We start from the raw sequence: 27,328 nt of genomic DNA on the forward strand, positions 1-27,328 counted from the left end.
TGCAGCCATGAGAGCCTTCGTTGTGGCTTTTTAGCATTAAAGAAAAATGCCAACGATTTGAATAAATGATAGATTTTTCACTTAAGTTTTGTAATTTATGTATAGATCTTGAAACGAAGGTGACTTTTAAACCACTGCTGCCTTTACACTAAATCAAGAAGCATTGAGATCTGTACCATTCCTCTGAAATGCAAACATGTCAGATAACAAATCAAATAAATAGTAAAAAGGTTTGATTTTTCTGTGGTTTAAACTTAAACTCATATTCTGACTTTAAGTCTAATTGCCGTTCAGAGACAAAGTTCTTAAGATATAATTGGAGCAGGATCTTATTTGACACAGAATGCATTTTATTTTGAAAGGAACTTGTATGTGCAATTGTTGAAAGTTATATAACACTAATAAAATACTGTTATAATTCAATTATTGTAGTTTCTAAAGCTACATTTATTAAATAAATGGCTTGATAGCCAAAATGTTTTAAATATTTTAAATTTAAATTTAAGTATTTTTCTAAACACTAAAGTGGGACTTGGTGGCTCTTGCTGGATTTTGGTCTGAAATAGGACCAAATGGATCCTTTGGCGCTTAAGGGTGCAGACTCCTTTGAGGATGAAATATAATTAAAAAATAAAAAGCTTAAAAAATGAGCGAAGAAGATGCTCAACCAAAGGTCGGGGCAATTCTAAAAATTCCCAAATACTGTTTTCTTGATTCTCTGTCATAAATCAAAAGCTAAAAACATGTTTTCTTTTTTTTTTTTTAAATGGTAAAATAGCAGCTGATTCACCCCCCCCCCCCCCCCCCCCCCCCAAATGCCATGTATTTCTTGCCCTTACATGGTAGCGGAGTGCAGGTTGGACAGCCTCATGTCTGTTGTTTTCTCGAGGTCATCCACAGGCGAAACAAACCCGTCCACCTCCTCGTCCATGTGGTCCAGGATGCTGAGCATGCTGAGGTCGCTCTCCACCGTCATTTTGAACTGAGTCCGGGTGTCGCCATCGTCCTCCGAGCCATCTTCCTCTTCCTGCAAAGACAAGTCGGTGGGGCGTTGAAGGGATCAGATGCCAGCCGAGGGTGCATGAACACACCGAGGAGCTGCTCTCCGGGCTCAAACACTGCAGTGTGAAGGAGTCCCTACAGTGTTAGTCTGCAGCAGTTGGGAGTCCAATTCAATCCGACTGGCCCCGTTTGTGAGTCACGGAGGTTGTTTTCTGGACAAGTACCTCATGATTTCTGCGCCTGCCAGTAAATTTAGCCGAAATGGCCTGAAGTTCATCATCTGGAAAGCTTGCAGAGCTGAACTAGCAGCATTACCGAACGCAGAGGCGGAAACCTTGAGGGCGGGGGTTTAGTGTGCATGGAAAGAGGCAAGTTTTAGACGTGAAGATGTGATCCTAAATAATTGACTTCTGATTGATTTCTGAGCAAATCTAGTGAATCACAACAAGCATCAGCTACTGATTCGAACATCTGGACAGATGCTGGTGGCAGGAAACAGGCGGCTGCCCAATCAACAGACAGCGATCATTAGAGGTGAGAGGGGGGGGTGCTAGTAAATCAAGGGGGTTGAGGTGGGATTGGAGGACAGCAGGGCGCTGAAGCTGCAGCAGCTCTTCACCTTGATATCATCGAAGAAGAGTGCGGTTTCACCCTCAATTATGGGCTGAAGGAGGGGACCTCTGCGCTTGCTGGAGGGAGAACCCTGTGGTGACGGTCAAGAAGGAGGAGTTAACTACACTGAGACGCTCACCGAGGCTTATTTATAGCAAAACCACAAGAAAGCCACATGTGGCTCCTTCTCTTCTTCTCTTTGTGAACACCTTCTCAAAACTTAGTTTGCTCATTTTCTCCATGCATCAATCAAAACACTAAAATATATCAAATTTATATAAACATAATAAAATAATAGCTGTGAATTTTTGTTAGCTTTTTTTTTTTTGAGTCTAATAAAGTTGATCCGTGCATAAATAAATCTGCATGCTAATCTTTGGCTGTGGGTCCCGTCTGCATAGTAAGGATTAGAGTTGTATATTATATAAGTCTTTAATGCAGATCATGACTTGCATAATGATAAAGAACAAACAAAAATCATAATGTCAGTGTTTTTACATTCACGTGTGACACTTACAATGACGGGGATGGTGGTGGCTCTGCACAGGATCTGCTTCACCAGGCGGTATCTGTCGTACAGAGGCTTCATGATCTGCCGCTCGCTTTTGGTCACCTGATGGAGGAGCAGAAACAGCCAGGGCTTAAGCGATTTACCGACATATTTTCCTTTTTATCACCTGTTTGCTCGCAGACTATAAGCTAGACACAGGGCTAGCATTAAAGTCCAGTCTTCTACTGATGTATTGTAAACGTGTTCCCAGTGGTGTGTTTATTGTGATAACGATGTTTTGGGGCAAAATCCAAAAACCTGTGTCATTTTCTAAGACATGGTTTCTGCAGAGTGGCAGTAGTTTATTAGAAATTCACTTCTGAGTTGTATTTCTTCCTCTTTCGGCTTCTCCCATCAGGGGTCGCCACAGCGAACAAGTCGCATGGTAAACTTGGCAATGTTTTACGCCGGATGCCCTTCCTGACGCAACCTTCTCAAACCGGGCTTGGAACCGGCACAGGGGTAGAGAAGGGAACAGGGTGCAGCCCGGAATCGAACCCTGGTTTCACGGACGGAAGGCGCCGCAAACCAGCACGAGCTAAACCGGCTCCCCACTTCTGAGTTGTATTTACCAGGTATTATCAGTTTACACTCTTTCCTGCTAGCTTACAGCCCCTCACACCCCAACCTAACATTAACACTGTAACAACAATGGAGAGCAATGTAGGAGCCATCCAGCTGCATCAAATAGTAGCGCTTACGTCACCCTTACGGGCTTTTTCCAATGGCATTTTGTCGTCTGCTCCTGATTCACAACGATTTGAATAAAGAAATTCTCAGAAATTCAGCTTTAAGCTTGATTTTGAGAAAAATGCCACAAGAACATGTTAAAAGCACCATTTTTATCACAGTGGGTCTTTAAAGAAAACGACAGCTGCTGCACTGCGCCCCTCTGCAACCCGGCCGCTCTTTGTTTAGACAATGGAGGTCATTCAACACAATCCAGTGGAGGTCACTGTGTGAGGAATGAGCAGAGCAGAGGGGTCAGCTGCAACCAGGGGGATTCAGGACAGCCAAGTTTGGTCCCCACAGTTTATTTTGATTATCTTTTTACAAAAGGCTAAACTCCAATGTTCATAAATGAAACTACATCGGTCCAGACGCCTTGCTAACAGGGATGTTTGTAAACTCGCAGGCTTTTTTTTCTGCCTCGACACATATAGGTCTTAATCCCCTGAGGGATGTCGGCTGGCAGGAGATGAGAGTCATGACGTGAGAACGGGTTTGTTTACATGTGGAGGCGGAAGAGGACTTACCGGTCGGCCGTGTATGCTCTCGTAGTAAAGAAGAGCTTTCTGCAGGGCGACTTTCTCCAATCCGATTTGGTCACGTGTCATGTCCTGTCAGCAGAGGAACTGAGTCAACACATTTGATGGCATTTGGTGTTGCAACACAACGTGTGGCGTGAAGTCAAGAGGCCTTTACAGAGTTGCATTTAGGGAGTTTTTACCTTGATGTCTTCAGGGCGGTTCACCTCCGCCCTTTTCTCCTGCAGCTTCTTCTCAATAGACTCCAGCGTGCTCTCCACCGGCGGCTTCGGTGCCTTCTCCTGCTGGGACTTCCTGTCGAGCTGCGAGCCGAAGCTCTTGGGCAGTGTGTTACTGCGCTGGCGTGTCACGGGAGGAAGATCCTCCTCCGACTTCATCAGCTTTTGTTCTGGAGAAAACAGCTTGAGTTATGGTTGGTTTGAGTCCATGGCTCGTGCTGAGGGGTCATGGGACTCACCTTTTAGCTCTTTACGGAGCCGAGCTAGTTCGTTGACCCATCGGAGCACCTCTGGGTTTCCAACTTTATCACTGTGGGATGGCTGCAAGGAAAGGAAGATGCGTCATGAAAGCGACTGCTGCACATCCCACAGTACCTTCAAGGAAAGTGGGAGCTTTGTGATCATTGTTAGTGATTACCTACCCTGTATTTACGGTCCTCCGCAAACCTATCCTCAAACCGCTGGATCTTCTTCTTTAGTATGTGAATTCTCTTTGTGAGCTGGGCAGAGGTCAGTTCCTCCCGGTCGTCCTCTCCAGAGCCCAGAGACGAACTCCTTCTGCGGCTAGACATGGATGAACCGCGCCGTAAGCACTCGCCATTCCCCATAACAACGGCAACGCACACAACTTCACCCTCCTACCTGACAAACGAGTGTGCGTTTGGCGGGGAGGGGGGCACTTCCGTGTCATCCAGGTACTGATGGCTGTGCTCGTAGGCGTAAAAACGAGGGGATACCATGGGGTCGCTGTCCTCCTCCAGGAGCTGGCGGATCAGACGGCCCCCGGCGTGAGGCGAGAGCCGAGCCTCTTCGCGATCCATGCTCTCTCTGTGTAGCGAGTACGCTGGAGCGGGTTCTACGGCGACACGCAAAACAAATCCACAGGATAGTCACACATTTTGTTAATCCTAGTGGGCAGATTCTTTTCAGTGAAACTCTTAATAAAATTTAAGGTTATTCATGACTTCAAAGAAGAAAAAGTAAACCACCACGATCATCAGCCCTGCAGTGTGAGAGCATTTAAATGACTTTTTAAATTTTTTCTCAAAAGTACATTTAATTCAGAGTCAAAGGATAAAAACCTTCTTTGAACAGATCTTGTTTTTACAACACGCCCCCACCTCCTGCCTTTCTGCTCATCTCCTAGTTACAGTCTCTGCTGATAATTATGTCTGTAGGAAATAACCACGAAGAAAGCCCTGACGATCCCTGGACTATTACTGAAGCCAGGATCTCTGCGGGATAATGTCAGGGAGTGATCCCTGTTGTGAAGCGTTGTAATAAGCCTGTTTTTTTTAAAAACATTTGTCTGTTTCCACGCTGAGTGGTGACAAAACAAGAGAGAAGACAGCTGGGTTGTTCATCTAAAAAAAAAAGAGGAAAACTGTTCCAAAAGCTCGGCGTGACTTCTTTTGTGAGAGTTGTGACAAAAAACACACATGGAAGATCTTGTGTCGGAATACAATGATCCGTTGTTGCACACAGAGCCATGGATAGAGGGAATAAAAACAAGCGCTGAAGGAAACCAACTGTCTATGCAAACACCCAAAGTGTCAGTATGCAAGTGTGGAAAAAATGACTATTTTTTTTATCTGAGGTGAATGGAGTCCTGTGGGGAAGGGATTTAGCTCAAATTCCACTTCTGGTGCCCCTGGAGGTCTACCTTTAATTCGGGCAGTTTATCAAGACGCCCCCCCCCCTTCTGGTGTGAGCTCCGGCTAACAGCCGTAGGTTGAACCTCCAACCCTATGAAAGTCTGCCTTTGAGGCCCAAGCTTTAACTCACAGTAGCTGTGTCCTATAAGACTCTGTGGCATTTGAAATGAGTCTTTTAAATCAACCGCTTGCTGATGGTTCAGGATTAACTAAATTGATGAAACAAAATACTTGCCATTTCGGAAAAGGCTGAGCGTGTGCACGAGATGCTCAGTGGTTATGTTCCAGGTCGTTCAAGCATGTTGCTATGCACGAGAAAAGGTCATTCAGACAGCCGACTCGTTCTTCTGAGCAGTGAGGCTTACTGTTGCAGCAAAAACATATACATCTTTTTTTTGCTACAGCTGTGCCTTTTTTTCATAAATCAGGAAATATAATCCTCCTAAATTTACAGTAAATTGTGAATTCAAGACTTTGAAAAAAGACATGCTGGGCCAGCACCACATACCAGGGCACAATGGTGAGCCATGTCCTACAGTGGGCTTGCACTAAGACCCCCTGCATTACACTCCCATCCATCCACATGCTCCTTATTACAGTATGATAACCTATATGTGTTTGCAATCTGTTCTCTGGCAGGCCAGACTCCTCTGATGCCTGAAAGGCACCTTGAAAAAATTTCTTTTGAACCAGCTTGTCACAGTCCCATCATGCAGTGCAACGCAGTACTTTTAATATCAATTATGTATTCGCTACGCAGGAAAAATATCTAAACTATACATACTGGGATTGCAACCCAAGCTTTCATGCAAATAATGAAACTTCTGCAGCTTGGGAGCAGCATTTTCTTCCAAGTTTTTGCATGTTTGCATGCAGACAAATGCTTAAAAAAACAAGTGATTTTTTTCATGTAGCCGCTAGGGGGCTCCACTTGTCACGCAATTAAGTGTATTTGTGCTGCAACTGCAAAGCTCCACTGAAGGTAGGTTTTTGCGCCACAAATTTATGCAGGAGAGTTATGGGGACAGAAGGGCGTGCAGTTCACGTTGCTTTTACGCAAATCTTATGGATGAACCCGCCTGTTGTGGTCCACGGCATAAACCCGCGTCAATGTAGTTTTAAATGAACGGTTCCTTTCTGTCCAAACACTACACAAACACAGGATAATATATAGTGGTGGGGAAACATATAATGGAAATATTCCAGTTCTGTTCGTATACTATAGGAGTACCCCCCACCACCTAAAAAAAAACAAAAGAGAAGTGTGTACGCGCCCCCTCCAGAGCGCATGCGCGGACCCTTGGGCATCCACATGCCAATTTTCCTGAAAATGTACCACTTTTCTCCCTTCAATACTCCTTAGTTGGGCTACTTTAAAACAACACATTAAGCATTTAAGATACATCTTTACAGCTTAGCAAGAGGGCACTATGTTTTTAAAACCAGCTTTAATTCAATTGCAACCCTCGCGCGCGCCTCCAACGACAAAACCTACAGCTGTAGTTTTTCTTTTTTGTCACACACACACACACACACACATATATATATATATATATATATATATATATATATATATATATATATATATATATATATATATATATATATATATATATATATAAAGCGAGGAAATCCACCAACTAGTGATTTTATAAAGAGGTCCTTACAAATGTAGTTAAAGGAGCATGTGTGGCTGCAATAGGAAGAGGAGGAGGAGCAGGGGGTGTGCAGCTGCCCCCCCCCCCCACACGCACACATCACACCCATGTTTACAGATGTATATCATTTGGATGTAAAGGAAAATACAGTTGCAAGTCTTTCTACGGTCATGTTTACAGCGGCAGCCTCACCTCCCCAGCAGTCCTCAGTCAGCGCTGTCAGGTCGAGGCGAGGCACGTCCTCGCAGCTCGTCTTGTCTCGATCCGGGTCCGAGCTTCGTACCTCCACGCCCCCGACCCTCGCCGTGTCACAAGCAACGGGCGACTCCTGGATCTTCATCCTTAACGCCTGCACAACCATGAGAGTACAGAGAGTATGGCTCAACAACAACCTTCTGTCTAAAAGGATGTCTTTAAGTCAAGGGGAGACACGCACTCCATCCAGCCCAGCCCTTCTTTAGGGGGTGTGTCCTTCAAGCTGATAGGTTGCCTCCGGGGGCCTAAACTAACGCCCATTCGTCGTCAGCTGCGTCTTGACAGTAGAATCGGCTTTGATCCCGCCTCGCGCCTCCCCAACTCCCCCCATTCCCAACCGCCCTCCTCCCTCCTTCTGTTCTCTTCCCTCCACAGTAGTTTTCCTTTCCTGTCTCTGTGGGCCGTCATGCGTGGACTCGGCTCGGCGCTTGTAATGGTTTCACAGCAGCCGGAGCGGCGGGGAGGAGCCTCAGAGCAAGGGGGAGGGGTCAAACTGCCAGGACAGGAACGCAAACAGAATGTGCGCTGGCACACGTAGCCTGATTCCGGGATGTACTTTCTCTCTGTATCTGTACATAATTGCTGCAAACAATCAAGGATAAGACCCACAATACATATCAGATGTTAGAGATTATATTCCAGAGAGATTAAAAAAAACTATTTTTCTTGTGTTTAGAAAGTAGGTAATCCCCCCCAAATTCTTTTTCAAATACATTTTTAAAAATTGTTTCAAAAGCACAAAAGATAAAGGCTGTAAATAGATCAAAGAAGCCACATCTTTCAGGAAAGAACCAGTTAGATCTGCCCAAAGCTGGGTGGTTTTTTTCAAGTCCCACTCTGATCACCTTTTGATCTAATGTAAAAGCATTTAGTGATCTTTTAATTATGATTGTAAAATCAGAGGTGTGTTGTTTTCTAGTACATAGTTTCTACTAGGGGTTTGTTAGAAATTCGAGACGGACCTGGCTGCAGACAAGATGGCGTGTGACATCCTTGACCGAAAGCAGAAATGATTGTAACTAACCCTAACCCCAAAGTGTTAAAATTTGTAGAAAAACTTTTCTAGATGTTATAAACGTAACTTTTTGGGTCGCCAGTTAAAATAAAGTTTTTTTCAAGCCATATGAGGAACTTCTGGTTCCAGTTGAGGTCTTCCAGTTCTGGACGACGTTAATGTCTCTTGGGAAATTTGCCTCTGAGTTGTGGGTGAGATTGTTTGCATGGAGTAAGCCTGTGCTCATTTCCCATGATCCTTTTGTTTACATGCTCTCCCCCACACAACCCCAACCTAATATTACAGCTGCAACAAAAATGGCAAGCAATATTGGAGTTATCCAGCCATACAGTTTTGAGTCAGGTGTCAACTCAGACTAGGAAAACAAAGACGTACACGGATCTAGTCATCTTCAAGTGGATGCATCAGAATGGAGCGGAGCAGGGAGCTTGTTCCAACTGCATTTTTTCATCTTCTCCTGATTCAAAACAATTTGAATAAAGAAATGCACAGAATTTAAATTTTGATCTTAATTTTTTTATATATTTACCCCTTCATCAGAAAAATGCTACAAGTACCTATTAGCACACTAAAAAAAAACCAAATTTTCTCTGAGTGTGTCTTTCAGTTATTGTGTTGAGATTGTTGCAAAGAAGCATTAGGTGTGTGTGTGTTTGGGCTTCTGAGGATGGCTCAAGGCCAAGTTCTGGGAGTTATCAAGTCCCCTCAGCTGTTGCACGGGAAGCAACAGTGACGTGAGGTGAATTTTTAGAGGATACAAAGTGGACCCATTGCCCGGCCAGAACGTGCGAGCTGTGACCAACAAGCTTTAAAAGTCCCCCCTACCCGGCACCTACTGTCCCCGCTTGATGTAAAAAATCTACTGTGTGCAGTTATGAATCTCTCTTCAGTCAACAGGTGCTTTATTACAGATCAACAGGCCTGAACAAGCACATTTATAGCACAAATTGTTACTTATATTGTAAACAAAAATTTTTATATTTTCTATTAATTTTGGGTGAATTTTCTTTCTTTAATGTGGTTTATTGCCAAGAAACCTGGTCTTACTGTTAAAAATCAAGTTTTCCTTGTTTCCGAGTATGATTGCTATAATTGCTTACCTCACACCTCCATCCTATTTAGTGAGTTTGTTTTGCTTTTTCATATTTAGTTGGGGGAGGTGGTCACTTTCTAAGTATTTCTCCTTTTAAATCGCTGTTAATCAAACTGTTGCAAAGAAGTTTGAATTAATGAGTGCATGCGCATGCAATAAAGCGTGCACATTAGCTCAGATGCCGGACATGTGCAGATGACACATTGCTGCATTCCCCACATTTTAAGTGTGTCCAAGGCTGGATTTTGTTGTTGGCCGCTCGTATTTAAATTTAAAATTAAAGTCCCATGTGAAATGTGTTCTCCGCATTTGTGTTCTCTCGCTGACCGAGTTTGATGGCTTGTTGTCCGGAATTAACCAGAGAGGGTAAAAATAAAAACAAGAATAAAATCTGGGGACCTTTTTTATAGTTGCCTCAATGAAAATAAAAAAAATATCATAAAGTTTAAATGGCAAATACTTATTTAGCACTTTTCTACCTACAAGGCCCAAAGTGCTTTACAGTCACAGACCCATTCACCCAGTCACACATTCACAAACTGGTGGCTGCTCTGCTGCCAAACACAGTTGCCCGCCTGCCACCAGAGGCAAGGTGGGGTTCAGTGTCTTGCCCAGGGACACTTCGACTCGTGCAAGGTGGGAATTGAACCTGCAACCTCACGATCATGGGTTGATGCCCTACCGCTGCACCACGGCCACCGCAAGGCCTGAGCAGGCTAGCTCCCTTTCCCGCAGCGGGTCTCTGTTTGGCCACTAGCTTGCCTCCTTGGAGCCGGCATAGTAATCCGGATCGCTCCAGCTCCATCAGCCCTTCGACAGCCTGTCCAGGGTGTACCCATCTTTGCCCTGGCTACTGTTGGGCAATTTGTTTCAGATGGGTACCACATTATGATGGGCCACTAAAATTGTGCTGCTGCCAGACCTTTGCACCGCGCCCGTCACTCAAATCACGCCGCAGGACTTCAGATCGCATCTGTACCATTGACTTAACATTAAAACTGTCCGCCTCTGCCCCATGAATCACGTTCGTTATGAACGCAGCTCAGCCGTAACCTGCAATCCTAAACTTAACTCTTTCTCTGGGTCTGTGCGACCAAGAAAAAAGTTCAGCACTGGCCGCACAGATTTGTGAGTAGTCACTTTCTTTGTGGCTTTTCATTTTATTTGTTGTGCAGGTGAATTCAACAGTCTGCATGTGCTAGCATATAACAGTTATGAGCCACAGCCAGTGCTGAATGCTGGTGCAATTTAAAGTAATTCAAACCATTTTAATTTTGTTAAAGGGCAGGGTCTGGTACACACATTCGTTTTGTCTTTCCACACATTGTTCAAACATTGCAGAAAATATAGTGATGGCAAGACATTTGAGCCATTTGAACTCTTTAACACATGAAAACACCCCCTTGGCTTGTCATTGTTTAAACAAACAACCTATTAAAATAGTAGAAGCTGTTTAATGATGGTTCTTTTTCGCTTCATTGGTCTGTCCAAGCGTGCCGTAAAATCAACAAGTTGGCAATGATTACTAGGTTAAAGGCTGTTTAAAGCGTTTGTGTGAAACGCTGCAGCATGCATCTGAAATCCGCTCTAGAGGGACGCATGCAAGTCGGCATGAGCGCAGATGTTACAGCTCCCATCGTCCTGCAGTGAACGACCATCTTCCAGATCCACGTGTGCACAAACTCACGCATTCACACCGCTGAAACATCAGCCAATCATGTGTTCAAGCACTTGAGCCAGGATTGGTTCATCACGAGGACTCAAGTGATGAGAAGGAGCGCCCCAGTTGCTGAAACAACACAGCACGTTTGTGTGTTTGGTGGGACTGGAGTTGAAATGATTACACAGTTTTTAAGCCACAGGTTCACACACAGAGTGTACAAACAAAGACAAGGACTTCTTCTCAACTGGCTCAAGAGAAGTGTACAATCATCTGCACAAACATCATAAGTCTATCTTTAAAGAGACCTGCGACTGATAGTACATTCTCTAATCTGAGTATGTGGACACACAGATAAGCTCACGTACATCCTCAGATATATTACCTGCTAAACTCTTTGCAGACTCATGGACATTTCAGATCTAGAAGTCTAGAATAAAAACCTTTCTAATCCTAAAGGGTCTTTAATAGTAAGATCCCACCTATAAAAAAGACTTTTATTTTAAAAAGTTAACAAAGTTAATGTTAGAACGTTCAAGAGGAATCTATTGACCCACATCCTGTTCCTTTAACCTAAACCATATGTGCAAAAAGCTGTTGTTATTTTAATACTATTTTTTGAACACAAATGTTATTCTAAAAGTCACAGGATTCTGTTCTTCAGATTAATGAACTTTGGGGATTGATTTAGAAGACGTGTCTCTGCTCATCTGCACCTGAAGAACAGTCGGTAACGTGAACTTTATGAATATCAACGAAGAACTTCACTCCCTAAACACTTTTTGCTACTTCCCTAATACGTCGATTTGTTTGTTGTACATCGGAAATTCTTAGTTGTTCTTAAAAAGAAAATATATTTTGTTTGACACCCACAAAAGATGACAAATAGAAAAAAGTGCACTTACCTTAGAAGTTATTGAGAATGACGAAACTTAATATTAATACAAATATAGTCAGATCTACTTGCATTGATAAAAAAACATATCATTTTGATTTTATTGTGTATTATTATCAACTTTTTTAAAATCACCAACAGGTATTGAGATTTTTATTTAGGTGGCAGCAGTTCCTTGGTCAATGTTCAGTCCTTTGTTTAGATTTTTTTATGTCATTTTTTAAGCCAATTATGTCATAACGTTTAGTGTGATAACAGCGTTGTAAATAAACTTGATTGATTTATGCAATCTGGAGCTGACTGAACAAAAATATGACCAGGATGAACATGAAGAACATTATTGTTCAGAAGATTGTTAAAAATTTGAAAAAGGAAGAAATGCAAAACTTTTCATGCATGTCTGACTTTTAAGTGCTCCCATTCTTCAGTATTTCAAACAAAACTCTGTACTGCAAGTACATAAAGTAGTTTTTCAACAATTCCTGAGGTCACATATATAGTACGGCAGGGGTGTCAAACTCATTTTCACCGAGGGCCACATCAGCATATTTGTTGTCCTCAAAGGGCCAGATTTAACTTATACATGTAACTAAATTTGGTTAAAAATAAATGTAACTACTCTTTAATGTTAAATAACTAATTTAATTATTTATTGTAACTTTTTAAAGTGACAATTACAGTTGCATAGAAAACATATTTTTTCTTGTTACTTTAGCATAAATCCTTTTAAATTTGATTCTGTCAGGTTAGGTTATGTGGACAGCGTTTAAGTCCTAAGGTATAGTTACCCGATCCGATATTTCAAGTCCAATTCCTCCTAGATATGAATAAATACACATCATTTTTATATTTAATTTTTAGAAATTAAAAACTCTCGCGGGACATGGCGGGTCACATTTGGCCCACGGGCCTTGAGTTTGACACGTGTAGTACGGGGTGAAGATCCTGTTTGAGTCTTGTTTAAAAGTCTACGGAGTCTTAATTTTGGTGTGGCAAATCTCTGGGTCCTCCTTCATCCTCCGCACCTTAAAAGCATCAGTGACTTTAAATGGACAGTGGATGTTTCCAAACAGCAGTGAAATATTTAACATATGCACCAACTGATATGAACACTCATCAAAGCATGAGGTCATCAAACAGACCAGATCTGCGTAGTAATTAGCCAAACTTAAAAGAAAAAGCTTAGCTGATGGTAACACATGTCTGTCACACTCCTGATGCAAACCAAGCATGGGTGAGCAGTTGGGAGGGAGCTGCACAAGCTCGTTCAGAGATCTGCAACATGCCTGCTCCAGATGGCAGCTCAGTGGCACGGTGTGGGTGTGGTGACAGAGAGGCAGCCTGCTCTGCAACGAAAATCCATCTGGTCTGCTCAGAAAACGATTCTGCATATTAGTTCAGTGCTGCACAGCTTTATTCTGTGTCTGGATTAACACTAGAGGTGAGCAGATGGAGAAAACGGCTTTGAATCCTTGAGTCCTTCGTGCTTTAATGAGGAATATCTGTGTGGTAATATCAGCTTGAAACATCATGAATTTTCTTTTTAGTTTAGAAATTCTTTATCACTAGGGATTTATTCTTTCCCAAACATCCAAATTTATGTGTAAAAAGTATAGACAATCTTTGCTTCAGCCTATTCAGTCATGACTGAGACTTGGTCATCCTCCCTTACTCTGAGTTTCATTTAAAGCAAAACTAATTTCCACCAGTTTCCCCTTTTTTGGGGATGTTTACTTCTGTTTATTATCTGTGACTACAATCAACACCCCAGCCGGTACAACCTGCCATTATAATAAACAGACTAATGAGAAGCGTTCCTACCTGTGAAGCAAATCCAAGACCATTTTTCCCTGTAATGTAAGTCCTGGAGGGACAAACACACAAACACACATAAGCAAAACACACCTCATCTTTGAACAGGCTGGCAGTATTTTACTGACACCTCAAAGGCACAAAACCCTCAAAGATCTAACTGGGACTCATGAGACATAAGATGGGTTAGGATAAACTTTAGCAGACTTATAAAACAAACATTTGCATTTTGCAATGCCCACCCAAGGCTGCTTGTTTGTGTGTTAAAACAGACACATTTCTTAAATAAAAAATGAGTGTGTACAGATGAAAGTGTTTTTTTTTTATCCCCTGCACTCCCCTTATATCTCAGAGGTACATATTGACCAAAATTTGAGAGCCAGTGAATAAATGGAACGTGCAGGTCACGCAAACACTGTTATCAGAATGTTGCTTCTTTTTTCAAAAAGAGGTCAGTACATGCAAACATGTACAGCTCAAAAGTGGTAGAAAAAATTTAGACAGGAGTTAAAAATGGGAACATTTACCCTTTGCGAAGAGTGTCCATGTGATTTTCATCGGGTCCTTCGCCAACAGGCTCTCTAAACTGCAAGCAAAGAAATTCATTATTTAGACTGTCAATAACAAATGAATTAATCAGTTTCTACTAAAAATAATGTTTATTGTTGAACCAAGAATAGTCATGCTTCACAACTTCTTCCATCACTGTACTCAGTATTCAGGTTTTTATGGGGTTAACTATTCAATTCAATTCAATTCAATTCAATTCAATTTTATTTGTATTGCCCAAAATCACAACAACAGTCGTCTCGATGGGCTTCGAAGTAAACATGAACTCAAAAGGATCATGAATACAAAGAGTTCATTAGGAAAATACTAAAATGAACTAACAAACTGACTAAGTTATACTGGCATCCCTGCCCTTAGACCCCCCTAGCAGAAATGTTTAGGATTTTGTGTGTTTTCAAGCATTATTTTCAGACTGAATGCCTAAAAGCAATAAAAGTCAGTTATATTTAACCCCCTGATGTAAATTTATATATTTCATGCACATTTAATCATCACTGTTGCAGTTTAGCTTCTAGTAAATTTTATACCATCAGGAGTGGTTTGATTGATTTGATTTGATTGATTGACTAATTGATTGATTTGTTGATTGATATCCGAACCCAAAATAAAACAGATAAACATGACAAACAGAAAGTAATAAAGTGCTTGAAAAGAGTGTGTAAAGGAAAAATCTTATTAACTCCTACCCCCAATCGTACTCTATTTGATGCGTACATTTTTAAACATTAAACATAAAATTATTGCTCATGTAAACACTAAAGAATGACAGATAAAAGCCTAAAATGTACAGATGGTGTCACTTACTTACATATTACCATATCTCTAATAGGGAATACATAATAAAGGTTTTCATGAACAGAATGTACGACTGACTTCTCACGACATTCTCAGCGGATTTCAGTTATTTCATTGGATATTAGATGAAAGAAAATCTGTTTTTCACATTTTTAAGTTTAAATTTTTATTTAATCAAGACATAGACCCAACCCCTTCCAGAGTGTGTACAGCTTTCAATTACAGTAGAGCTCATTTATTCTTTTTGTATAAATTGGTCCTAACATTTGATGAAACACCTGTAAGCCAAAACTCCAGCTTTCAGAGGCTTTGATCGCTCTGGGTGCCTCCTGACCTAAGGGGCTTACATTCTCGGACACAGCTGCTCCATCCAAAAGGGACAGCTCCTGTCCAACCCTTTCTGTTATCATATGTCATTAACGCTGTTACATAAGAGGCTGGCATGCCGGAGAAACCCCCCAACAACATATCAATCTGCCCATCTGCAGTTCTGTTCCTTGAATGTGAGAGTATAGGCAGTATTTTTCAGTAGATCGGTACATCAAAAGGCTGTGAAGTTTGACTTTATGTGATCAAGTCAAAAGCTGCACTAGTACTGTCAGGCAGGGTAGCAGAGAAATTAGCACAGCGGCTTGCTCTCTTTTTTTGTAAGTGTGTCACAAATCAAAAACTCACAAAACTACTTTCTCATTAGAAGAATAAACTAACCACCTTTTTTATGTTTATCAGCTACAAAGCATAAAAAAAACTTTTAAACGCAATGTATCACCAAGTCCTAACTGAGTGACTCATAATTTAATTCAAATTAGAACTTCAATCTGATTAGTTAGCATTTAATTAGCATGTTAAAATCATAATTTAATTATATGATGTGACAGATGGTCTGTTAACCAGCACCATCTGGAAAGCCCTGATTGGGAAAAAGGTGTTTGAAGAGGTGCACATGGTTCCCAAGAAAATGTTGGCTGCTGACTAAACAACCATTTGAATTTTCAAATTCTGTTGTGTAGTAGGTTTCCCCAATCAGAGGATGTCCGGTTCTGTTGCACACTGATCATGCAAAAGCTAACTGGTGCAAAAAAGATAAACATGTAAGTAATGAAATGAATGAAAAAATAGAAGATCCAAAGGTTTAAATTAATAGGTAGGCTTGAGATTTGTGGCATCAACACTGATGTGCATCCAATCAAAGATAAAAAAGTCTTGTTTAAATTTAATTGGTTAAAAAAGGTACAATAAGGGTCTAAACAAAGACTAGTCCCAATAAGGTGAGACAAATGTTTTAAATCTGGTTCTACGATATGATCAAAGGTTAGTGGTAAAGCATGAACTGGTCATAGTCAAGCTTTTTGCGAGGGGTCTGTGCAGCATATATAAAGGTCTATGCAAGATTAACAGAGGATCATTTGAAAATTATTTTTTTATAGATTTTTTTTATTTTAGTAGGAAGAACTCCTGCAGGCTAAGCTGTTAAAACAAGCTTCTGAAAGTCCATAATGTCATGTCCTTTAAATAGAACTGTTGTTTCAGTCAAAATGGAGAAAAACAGCTGAGTCAGTGGAGCCGCTACAGTCCTCCCTCTAAGGCACAGGTTTAAATATTTTGTTTAAATGGGACTACGGATTAGACTGTACACAAAATCTAGCTAGTCCTTGGAATTATGAACCTTAATCTGTGTAATTTGGGAATGCCCCATTAAACAAAAGCCCTTTATGTGAATACCAGTTTTTCAACGTCTTTGTCTTTGGGAGCGTTGCTTCAGGTCAAGGTGATTTCAAAAGAGCACACCATGTCTGTTTTAGTTTAAGTTTTTCTTTTAGAGTTAAGATTTTTTAAGATGGTAAACAATAAAGATGTGTTCATTTTAGAAAAAGTTTGTAGTTGCAACACTATGTCCAATGTGAAAAATGTTTAAGTCTGCACTCAGACTGCAGTCAAGTGGAATCTCCTGTTTTGAACCAAAATCATGTGACTACAGGTCTCTCCAGTTATTGGTCAGAATGCAACTAGAGGCGGAAATTATGGAGAATTTGTTCCGGATTATTGGGGGAAACGAAATCTGGTTCACTTTAAGAGAACCAAATATATCCAGTCTGAATACACCATATGGTTGAAAAAAAACTACTTTCAATAAAATAAATGTATTTTGCTCTATGTATTATCAACCCCCCCCCCCCACAATTTATGGCATGAAATAGGGTATGGAAAATTGTGCCTTGTTATTTTCTTAACTAACATTTGATAAAAAGTATGTTCTGTCCCTTCATCTTAAGTATATTCAAGCTGCAGCTAACCGCCACCTAAAATTTGAAATAGCATTTGGATGACTTATGGAAAAACTAACTGTCAGCATGACACTGCTCCCCCCCCCCCCACTCCTTAGATTTGGACAGGTATCAAATCTCTTTCTTTTTTTAACTGCAAAAGTACTGACAGTCGTCCAAAAAACCCTTGTCAAACACCAGATTTAGAGGAAAAAGATCTGAATTTCATGAAAATATATGTTGATACTTCAGAATTTAGAAATTAAAAGATAAAGAGAGTTAAGAGATTAAAAAATGTTTGGACTTACTGTGTGGCCGGCCTGGTTTTCAATGAGCTGTGCTGTTGTTGGGCTGTGTGAAGACTTCCTGGACCTGGGGATTTGCTCACAAGTGCCACTCTGGCTTCCCGGTGAGACCTCACTTCCAACCGTGTCCTCTACCAAGCTGTTTGAACTGCTGCCAGCGCTGGATGGGATGTTTTCTTTGTTGTTTTCTGTTCTGTTGGGCGCAGCTCTGTTCCCAAACAAAAAAAAAAGACTTATTTTGCTCCGTCTGTATCAGCGTGACAGTGACTGAATTGTAGCATCTTGAACACACCAAATGCCAGGGTTATGCTGGTGGCTCACTTATATCTTCTTAAGCAGATAATGTGCTGTTCAGCATTTGTGTTAATTCTGTTTGATGATCCACATTCTTCCTGATATTCTCTGTGTTTACCAGACACCTTTTAAAAATCCCCATGCCACCAATCTGTAACATCTTTATCAACAAAGATTAGCTTCTCACTGGGGTGACAAGCTGGTAATGTTAATGTCTTTGGGCTTGCTTTTCCAAAAACATTACCTTTTTCCACAAGTGCCTGAGGTTAGGCTTTAAATGTTATTCAGTCTTAGTAATGTGTCATTTAAAAACAACTAATTTAGCTTAACAATAAACCTATGAACATGTGTAAGTCAAAGTTTTTTCATATGAGACTCCAATCAGGAAATAACTATCTTAAAGACCCCCTCCAATCATCTTTTGATTCATTTTCATGCCGTTCCCAGTGGTCTTTTGATTATGCTTCTGCCATTTTTAGCCAAAGTCCTAAACCTGTGGAGTTTTCTAGTTCCTGCAAAGCAGTAATTCATCAGAAATTTGCCTCTGAGTTGGCATGGTGTAAGTCTTCCCTAATTTCCCATCATCCCTTTATGTAAGATTTCTGCCGCTAGCTTACAGACCCTAACTACCCCAATCTAACATTAGCAACATCAGAGCGATCCAGCTGTACAGTTTTGACTCAAATGCCAATTTGGGATCTATTTGTCTGCAAGTGGATGCGTTGGACTGGAGTGAAGGAGGGAGCTTGTGACCCTGCCTACTCTAGCACTCATGTCACTGGAACAGGTTCTTTCCAACAGCATGTTTTCATCTGCTCTTGATTCGAATAAATACATTTGCAATTTTAATCTGAATTTTCTTTATATATGCCCTCCATCAACAGAAAAAGGCAACAAGAACAGGTTAAAAATGCCAAAACTTGATGTTTTTAGGATTGAGGTCAGGGTTTGGGAATACTTCCTTAAATATTATTTTAGATCTGTACAGTAAGTATGTTTTACAGCTGGGATATCGATGGCAGTGATAACAAAAATGGGCTCACATGGTGGAATGTGAATGACATCCGTCTTAAACTGAAGTACCCTTTTTAAAAAAGCCACACTTCTTAGTACTATTTAATAACAAGCTTCCATATAAGAATGCCAAGAGTTTTTTTCTAAATAAGAATCTTTCTTTGTCTTAATCTGCATAGAAGTGACTGCTTATCAGTTTAGCAGTGACCGTAACTGTCTAAACTTGTTCTCACACTGCACCCTAGCTTGACCAGGGTGTGCCTTGGAATGTTTTAAAAGCCGTTATTTATAGGAATATATAACATTTACACAGACAGACAAAATGTTTTGTTTTCATATCAAGTTATATAAGTACATTTTTTACACAAAGGTATGCCTTTGGTTTGGATTTTTTCTTTTGCTTTTGGTGGTTTTGCTGATGTTTAGTTCTGGTCACACCTGGTTTGTGAAACTAATCATCACAGCTGCCTTCACTTTGTTCATTTGATCTCCACTGATTTATTGTTGCTCTTTCTCAAATCCTTCATGTCACCGCATTTTCTTCCAGTCATTTTATAGGTCAGTTATGTTCCAGTTTAAATAGATAATTAAAAAAAAGTTTCACTTTTACGACAGAGTTTTAGGGCCACCAGTATTTCTGATTTTGTCAACAATCTTATTCATGTGTTTTCTTTTTTGTTTTTTTACTACATTCACTCAAAAACAAACTTAGCATAAATTTGTTACAATATAAGTTGCAATGCCTCTCTCACACAAATGTTATTTTAATTTTATTACAACCATCTGTACCCCACCAGAGGGTTTTGGTACAAATCTCCACAGTGTTTCTGACAACATTTGTATAGCAATGTCTCAGAATTACTGCTTTTAACCTAAATTGTGTTGCAAATGTAAAATTTTGTGGTGTCTGTGCCCCAAACAACACATTTACAGCACAACACACAAAGGAACATTAAAACTACCTATTATTTCATTTTACAGCAAAGAAATATGTTGTTGCTGCTTTACACAGATCACTGGTTTTATGCCGACACCATCAACTGTACCTGTTTTTTTCTTGGAGGCCCTCTTCCTGTTGCTCCCTTTGGCGCCGGCGTCTCTGCCGTGCGGTTGGCTTCACCCTTGGGCTTGAAGGACACGTGGTGGACTCACAGCTCTCTTGAGGTTGATCTGCTATTGTGTTTGCACTAAAGACATGCTGCTCCACTGCTGAGCGAATGGTTTGGTCTAGGAAACTTTTAGGGGAAAACTGTGATTAGATAAATGTAATAAAAGAAAACTTTTTTCTGAAAAAACAAACTCATTTTGTGAATGAATGAGGCAAGGCTGCATTGTTGTCTGTCAAAGTTGAAAAAAAAAAAAAACTTACTTTGTTGTGTCTGGTTTGCAGCGGACAGGGTGGAGGTGGTTGCTGCGAGGAAAACAAGAGGGGGGGGGGGGGTTAATGCTTCATAAAAGAATTGGTCACAACAGGTCACTGAGCAACTCTGAAAATCCCCCCAGGGCTTTGGGAGCTGGCCCTGCGTGATCCAGGCATCTACGTGCCTGTGTGAATGTTAACCTCAGCTGTGATCAGGCTTTAAGTGGGTCCTGTGAGAGCGAGGTGGCCGGTTTCTATGACTACCAGTGTCCATGAACAAATTAGCAGCGTTAGCCCAGTCGGTGACGTCATGTACAGTTTATTTATTTTTTAAACACATAGGTAGGTTTTTGCGAAGACAATAACAGTAATTAACAGACTAAATGAAAGGAGTTTAGGCTGATTCTGCAACTTTCTACTCATAAATTAAAGTAAAAAAGTAAAGCTTTTGTTTTTTTTATCTAGTCAAAATTCACTGGGTGCACCCTTTCAGGTATGTGGTAGTTTTGTTAAAGGAGAGAAAAATATTCTTTCATCCGATCAAAAAACTATTATTTGATGGTTTTTAACCAGAAATGTTTGAGAGACTATTTTTTATTTTCTGCAACAATGATTGCAGATTTGCATTATTTGCAAAATTATGCTGACATGTTGATTAAATATGTTTGGGATTTAAACGTAATTTTATTTTATTTTTAATTTTAGCAAGAAACCAAAATAAATGTTTCTTTAAAGTCAGACTCCAATCATCTTTTGATCTATTTTCAAAGCATTCCCAAAGTGTTTTATTTTATTTATGATTATGCTATTTTTTTTTGGCTAAAACCAACAAGCCTGTATCTAGGACATAACTTCTGCAGAGCAGCAAGAATCCATTATAATTTGTCTCTAAGTTGAGGGTGGGACCATCAGCGCGGAATAAGCCTGCTGTCATCTCCCATCATCCCCTCATTTATGCTTTTTCCTGCTTGCATAAAGCCCCCTCACACCCCAAAGCTAACATTAGTGGTGCAACAAAAAGAGCAAGCAATATTGGAGCTATCTGGTTGTAAAGTTTTGAGCCAGACAGCAGCTCAGATGAGGAAAATGAAGATGTACATGGATCTACTTGTCTGCAGGTTGATGCTTTAGAATGGAGTGGAACAGGAAATTCATTGCCTGTCATTTACAGCACCTACGTCACTGTTGCAAGCTTTTACAAACAACATTTTTGATTCACAATGATATGAATGCCCTAATTTTTAGAAATGCAATTTTAAGCTTAATTTTCTTTATACAAATCCTTCATCATGAGACAAAAATGTCACAAGAACATGTTAAAAACTCTAAAAATATAATTTTCAGTGGAGTTGGGCTTTAACATGTTGACACTCAAATTAAAAAGTTCTCTGCTTATTGCAATCTATAGAAATCTTACCTTGTAAATAACATCTGAAATGCTGAGATTAAATTAAATCTAAAGATGACAAATTATTATGTCTTTAATCGGGCATATGCACTAAAAACAGATTGCTTAGATTATTACATTTAAAGTAAACACTAAAAAAAGAATAAAGAGAATTTAAGAAAGGGTCAAAGCTGTTTTTACTCTGACTTCAACTTTACCTGGATTTCAGCTCACTCAGCACACATGACAAAGAGTTAAAAATATGTTCAGTAAACAGTTGTGTTAGCAGTGATAGCATGGTTTGGCAGTGGTCCATGTCTGAAGCACTGATAAAAAAGAGATAACAATGTATAGCCGGTGCAATGTGAAGGTTGTCCCGCAGAAGCTCTGCAAAACAACTTTCTAAAAAGCTAAGCAAGGACTTTTGCTGTTTTTCCATTGCCATGCAAAGTGAGGTTATGACTACAGATTTGAATTTGAATACCACCTTAAAATCAATATGCAATACTAACATAAAGAAATTGGTCATCAGTTTAGTGAGAAAATTTGAAAAGTAGTAAATTTCTAAAGTTATATGTCGCTGAGAAAGCAGGTTAAAACAACCAAAAAAGGAAGGCATAGATTGTTGTTAACCTTGGATCTTGAGCTAAAAGTTATCAGGAGTAGCAAACACACCGGTCATTTATCGTGCAGTAGATAAATGAGACGGGGAAGATTCTGAAGCCTTTTAGAATTTTCTAGAACTTGTCTCCTCCATATTGTCACAGCAACATGCAACACTTAGCCTGCATTTATATTTCTAAAGTACAAACACACGATTATCGTGCCTCTAGGAACTGTTACAGTCTGACACTTGACTCTCCAGAGTAGTTTTATAATTAACCTTGACAAGAGGGTTTTATGACTCCTAACCTTTTAGCCTTATGAGAACTAAACAGTGCACTTTTGTTTATGATTACATTTTAGATTATACTAAAAAAACACATTATGTTGGGAATCTGTTTATCTGATGGAAGAATTAACCTAAATGTATTAGAAAAAGTGTGTACTGCATGTTTGATGGCCATTTCAGACACATGAGAGTTTCTAAATGTTTCTTTTTTTACAGCCAAATAAAGTATTAGTGGTTGTCTAACTCTTGCAAAACCATGAGATTTGTGGGTGCATTTTAGTGCTAATATTGTTAATATTGTCCCTGTTCTTTATTTTATCATCATGATATCTTAATATGATAGTTTTGTGTCAGGCTACATCAGCTTTTTTCCTAATGCACTTACTTCCTTGCCAAGTTAGAACTGTGGCTTGGAAAGCTGAGTGTCACTGCTTGTAAGAATCAAAAGAGAAATATTACGCAGTCAAATTTCGTGCTTCAATGGGCCTTCAGGCTGAACCAGGACAGAATTTGTCACAGTTCAATAGAAGGATCTGGCATCCCGTCTACAGTTAACTTTGTTCCAGTGACTTCATTTTAACTACAGAGGTCACAGTATCAAACAGCTTTAGAATGAGATAGTTGTGCTGCTTTGTGGACAGTAGAATGCGTCATGAGTCACTGCAGCAAACTCATGACAAGAATATCACAACCAGAATAGAAGTGTGTAAAGTCATCTTTTAATAAATAACTTGTAGAAAAACGCCACCAGGTTTAGTTCAGTACCTAATTTGATTAGTGACACACACGGTACAAGTAAGAAGTATCATGGAGCAGCGTATAAGAGTATTTTTTTGGAGTAACAGTCACAGCAGGAAAAGAAATCCATATTATATTAGAAAAAAATCATATAGATGGCACTCCTGAGTATAAGTCGCACACCTTGCCAACCTATGCACAAAAAAATGTGATAATTCGCATTAAAGACTTTCCAGTCTTTTAATTCTTCAAATAGCCCTCAGGAGAACACATTTATTATGAAATTGACTTGAGACGATATAATAATTTCTAACAAATATGGATTTGTCAATGAAAACATTCTTAAACTTAAAAAAAAAAATCTTTTTGTAATGCATGGATAATTGTGGGTTTCAAGAGAAAAAACAAGGTTTGAATTTTCTTTTCTTTCCTTTGACAGAAAGCACACATTAAATGAGAATGACTTTTTTGAAACCTATTTCTAGATGTACACAGCTATTTTTTTTAAATCTATTAAACAATTTTTAAAGATGCAAAGTCTTATTAAAACATTTTACATTTTTTAGCAGAGCAGCAGAATCCAATCCCAGAAACTTAATCTGAAGGCCTTAAAATGGCCAATAACTTAATGACCATGTTTTTCTTAAATCTTCGATCTGAGCTAAATCTTAGATCAAATCTTTTTATCTATTTTTAAAGCGTTCCCAGTGGCCTCATAATTAGGATTATGCCGTTTTCGCTCAAATATATTAAGAAAACAACTGTGGTTTTCTAGAACATATTTTCTGCAGAGTGACAGTAGTTCATCAGAAATTCACCTCTGGGTTGTGGGGACTGTTAGCACACAGCAACCACACCCCCATTCAGCAGAATTCAAAATTACAGAATAAACTTGCTTTTGAAAAAGAGCCTGTGTTTAACACCTCTTTCAGAAAAAAGCGTTACAAATACACAGATGGTGAATAATAACTAAAAGCTATAATACAGATTGGCCGAAGATGTTTATCAACATGTGCTAACCTACCGGTAGATTTTTAAAGATGTTGCCTCCTTGGCCGGTCAGTCATGTTTACTTTGTGACATGGTGCAAATATTTGATGATCTGGAAACTAAAACTTACTAGTAAAATAAAATTTACAATATTCTCTCAAAATGTTGCCCTATTGTTAGACTGTAATATATTGAAGCTTCCTCAAAAATGTCATGTTTTGTAAGAATAAATATATTGAATATGAAACTTGAACTATTACAAAGTATGGTTTCTAGTCTGTCTCCCCAATGACCAGTTAAAATCTTTGAATATTGACAGCTTTGCTTTTGTGTTTAGTGGTGCCTTAAAGGTTTGCTGAACTGTCAAGTGCGGTCTGTAATGATATGTTTGGCATTTGAACTCCAGCCCTGCTTCTGTAGTGCTGCGTTTGTATTTAAAAAAAAGGAAGCAATGCATCTCATTGTATTGCAAAAACCAGTAGAACTGCTTAGTACAATTGCATCACTGTGAGCCTAATCATTTGCTAAACTCCTCTGCAAACAAAAGTAAGCGCAAAATAGCATGCTACTGCTAGCACCTGTGTTGACATTTCAGAGTCAACTGATCTTTATAGGCAGAAAAAAACCCTCTGTGGTGGAAACAGCTCCAAAGCTTTCATAGCGGAAGCTTACACCAGCTAAATCCCAAGCAGTGTGTACCCAAGGACGTCCGCTCAGGTAATCCAGTATTACACCACAGTCACATATTAGCCAGAATCCTCAGAGTCTTTAGTCAACACACACTGAGAAACATTACATTCATTGATGATCTGCTTTGACTGGGCTAAGGCTAAGCTCCCACGCAACAGCCTAAGAGTTTGTGCATGGCAAGGAATGCAAGTGGACTTTGGTGGATGGGAAAGTATGCAAGAGAATGAAACTTAGTAGGCCATGGAGTCAGATTTTTTTTTTTAAATAACTTTGCACTTTCATACCATTTTTGCCCCAAACACCCAAAAGTTTATCAGCTTAAATAGGTTTTGTTGATGTCACTTAAATCTTAGTATGTGCAAGAATAATATGGCAGAATATCTAAAAATGTTCAGACCCTGGACACCATATCAGAAAGAACAGCAAAGAAACATCTTTTGAGCTTTTGAGGGAAATAGAGTAAAGGACTGACTGTAGAAGAGGTCACTGGCACTGTCTGCACAAGCTGCAGGTTTTAGCTCAAAGTACAAATGAAGGGAATGACCACAGTCATTATCATAATCACTCTTATTTTCCTCAGCTACTTTAAGTCCTGTCTGGGAAAGTTATAGTCGGGTGTTCATGTTTTAATGAGAGGAAATGAGTTAAAGTGGTGAGGCAAAGGAAATGAAAAACAGCTGACAAAAAACAACAAAAACACTTGACCATGTGTCTGAGTGTACTGAATGTTCTGTTATGGTAGTACACTTGAGAGTTTGCAGTCTCACTGACAGCTCAGATGTTATCCATTCATTTCAAGAAAAACTTGCTCTTTTGCTTTGAAATAAACACGTACCCTCTCACAGTTGTGAGCTATTACAACTATTTCTCCCTGTTACTGTAACTTCACCTGTGCAAACACATGCTATGCTGGGTAAAATCGGATTATTAATGTAAATCTTGCTCTATTTATAAAGCATAAAGCAGGATTTTATATTGTGAAATAGAAAAGAATTCAAGCAAGTTATTTTAAAACAAATATTTTGTCTATTTGCAGTTATTTACTTAACTTTGTTATTAAACTGACTACAAGGGCATGTATGTGTTGAAGCATTCACACATACAGAAGAAAATAATGTAGAACCAGAAAAAGGTGGATCCATTTGAATCTTCAGTGGGAACAGTGACATCACAACTGGGCGTGTTCAATTCTATTTAATAGAATTGTGTTTGCTGTACACAAGCCCCTTTAAAACATACTCACAGACCCACTCCAATCATATTTTCATCTACTGTAAAAGCGTTTCCAGAGGTCTTTTAATAATGGTTATTAAATCTGGGTTTTTCTAGGACATAGCTTCTAAAAAGTGGAAGTAGATGATTAGAAATTCACCTCCAAGTTGAGGGCAGGACTGTTGGCATGAAGCAACCCCGCCCCCTCTTCCCTGCTCCTGAGATTTTTCTGTTTACGTGCTCTCCCTCTAGCTAACATACATCACAAACGGGTCTTTTTCAAATGGCATTTTTTCGTCTGCTCCTGATTCACAATGATTTAAATAAAGAAATGCAATTTTAAGCTTAAGTTTCTTGATATATATATCCTCCATTGTCAGAAAAAGGCCTCAAGGACATGTAAAAAAAAAAACACTAAAACTTTAACATATTCCCTCACAGCAGAACACTGAAAACACAGGTTTCACCAGAGTGGCTCTTTAAAATAACAGTTAATTGAGGTGACGGTATTTCCTCTGACCCAGAGAAAAAACTTGGAACTAAAGAGAAAAATGGGAGCTTCTGCTGGATACATCACCTTTATCAACTGATAAGCATATGTACCTCCTCACATTTACTAATGAGTCATTTTGAAACCCCTTCATAATTCATTATTATTTTCCTAACTTCTACATAGACTATTATTTTTCCTTTCTTGTAATGTTTCTGTGCTTCTGTCACTTTCTCTTTTGCCCTGATTTTTAATCTTTTAATCTAAAAAATGTGGTTGCTTTCGCCGTCGCTGAACTGGACCTGATTTGGTTCTCAAGTCAACCAAGAGCCATGTTTTCAGCTGAATCCAAGTTTGCTTTGGTTGTTCTGCCCCAAAGTTCAGGTGAGCTATAAGTTCTGCCAAATGAAGCACCGTGTCTGAGAAATCAAACTCTAGTGCAGACCAAACATTTACCATGCGACTTGTTCGCTGTGGCGACCCCTGATGGGAGAAGCCGAAAGTGGAAGGAAGTGCAGACCAAACAGGCCAGTCTGAAAACATACTTAGATTCCAGGGGGGAAATGGAGGAAAAAACAAAAATGAACATCACAGTTTGCATGTTGCCTCATTTACTGATATTTCATCATCACTT

General features: G+C 39.6%; 1 protein-coding gene across 2 annotated transcripts in view; it reads right to left on the reverse strand.

Moving 5' to 3' along the window:
- The window catches only part of fam13a (family with sequence similarity 13 member A), a 51,758-nt gene that overhangs the window by 1,621 nt on the left and 22,809 nt on the right, over positions 1-27,328 (reverse strand). The window contains exons 11-24 of one of the 2 annotated variants that reach the window (XM_011476476.3): positions 20,305-20,346; positions 19,982-20,170; positions 17,631-17,835; positions 14,221-14,279; positions 13,703-13,745; positions 7,156-7,312; positions 4,293-4,506; positions 4,073-4,214; positions 3,890-3,971; positions 3,615-3,820; positions 3,421-3,504; positions 2,132-2,227; positions 1,622-1,705; positions 840-1,027 (exon numbers count right to left, since the gene is read on the reverse strand). In XM_011476476.3, the coding sequence (XP_011474778.2) occupies positions 840-1,027; positions 1,622-1,705; positions 2,132-2,227; positions 3,421-3,504; positions 3,615-3,820; positions 3,890-3,971; positions 4,073-4,214; positions 4,293-4,506; positions 7,156-7,312; positions 13,703-13,745; positions 14,221-14,279; positions 17,631-17,835; positions 19,982-20,170; positions 20,305-20,346 (1,791 nt within the window). The remainder of the gene's footprint in view (positions 1-839; positions 1,028-1,621; positions 1,706-2,131; positions 2,228-3,420; positions 3,505-3,614; positions 3,821-3,889; positions 3,972-4,072; positions 4,215-4,292; positions 4,507-7,155; positions 7,313-13,702; positions 13,746-14,220; positions 14,280-17,630; positions 17,836-19,981; positions 20,171-20,304; positions 20,347-27,328) is intronic. The other variant, XM_011476481.3, reaches the window with a different exon arrangement.

This window comes from Oryzias latipes, chromosome 1 (assembly GCF_002234675.1).
Source record: "Oryzias latipes chromosome 1, ASM223467v1".
NCBI classification, from domain to species: Eukaryota; Metazoa; Chordata; class Actinopteri; order Beloniformes; family Adrianichthyidae; genus Oryzias; species Oryzias latipes.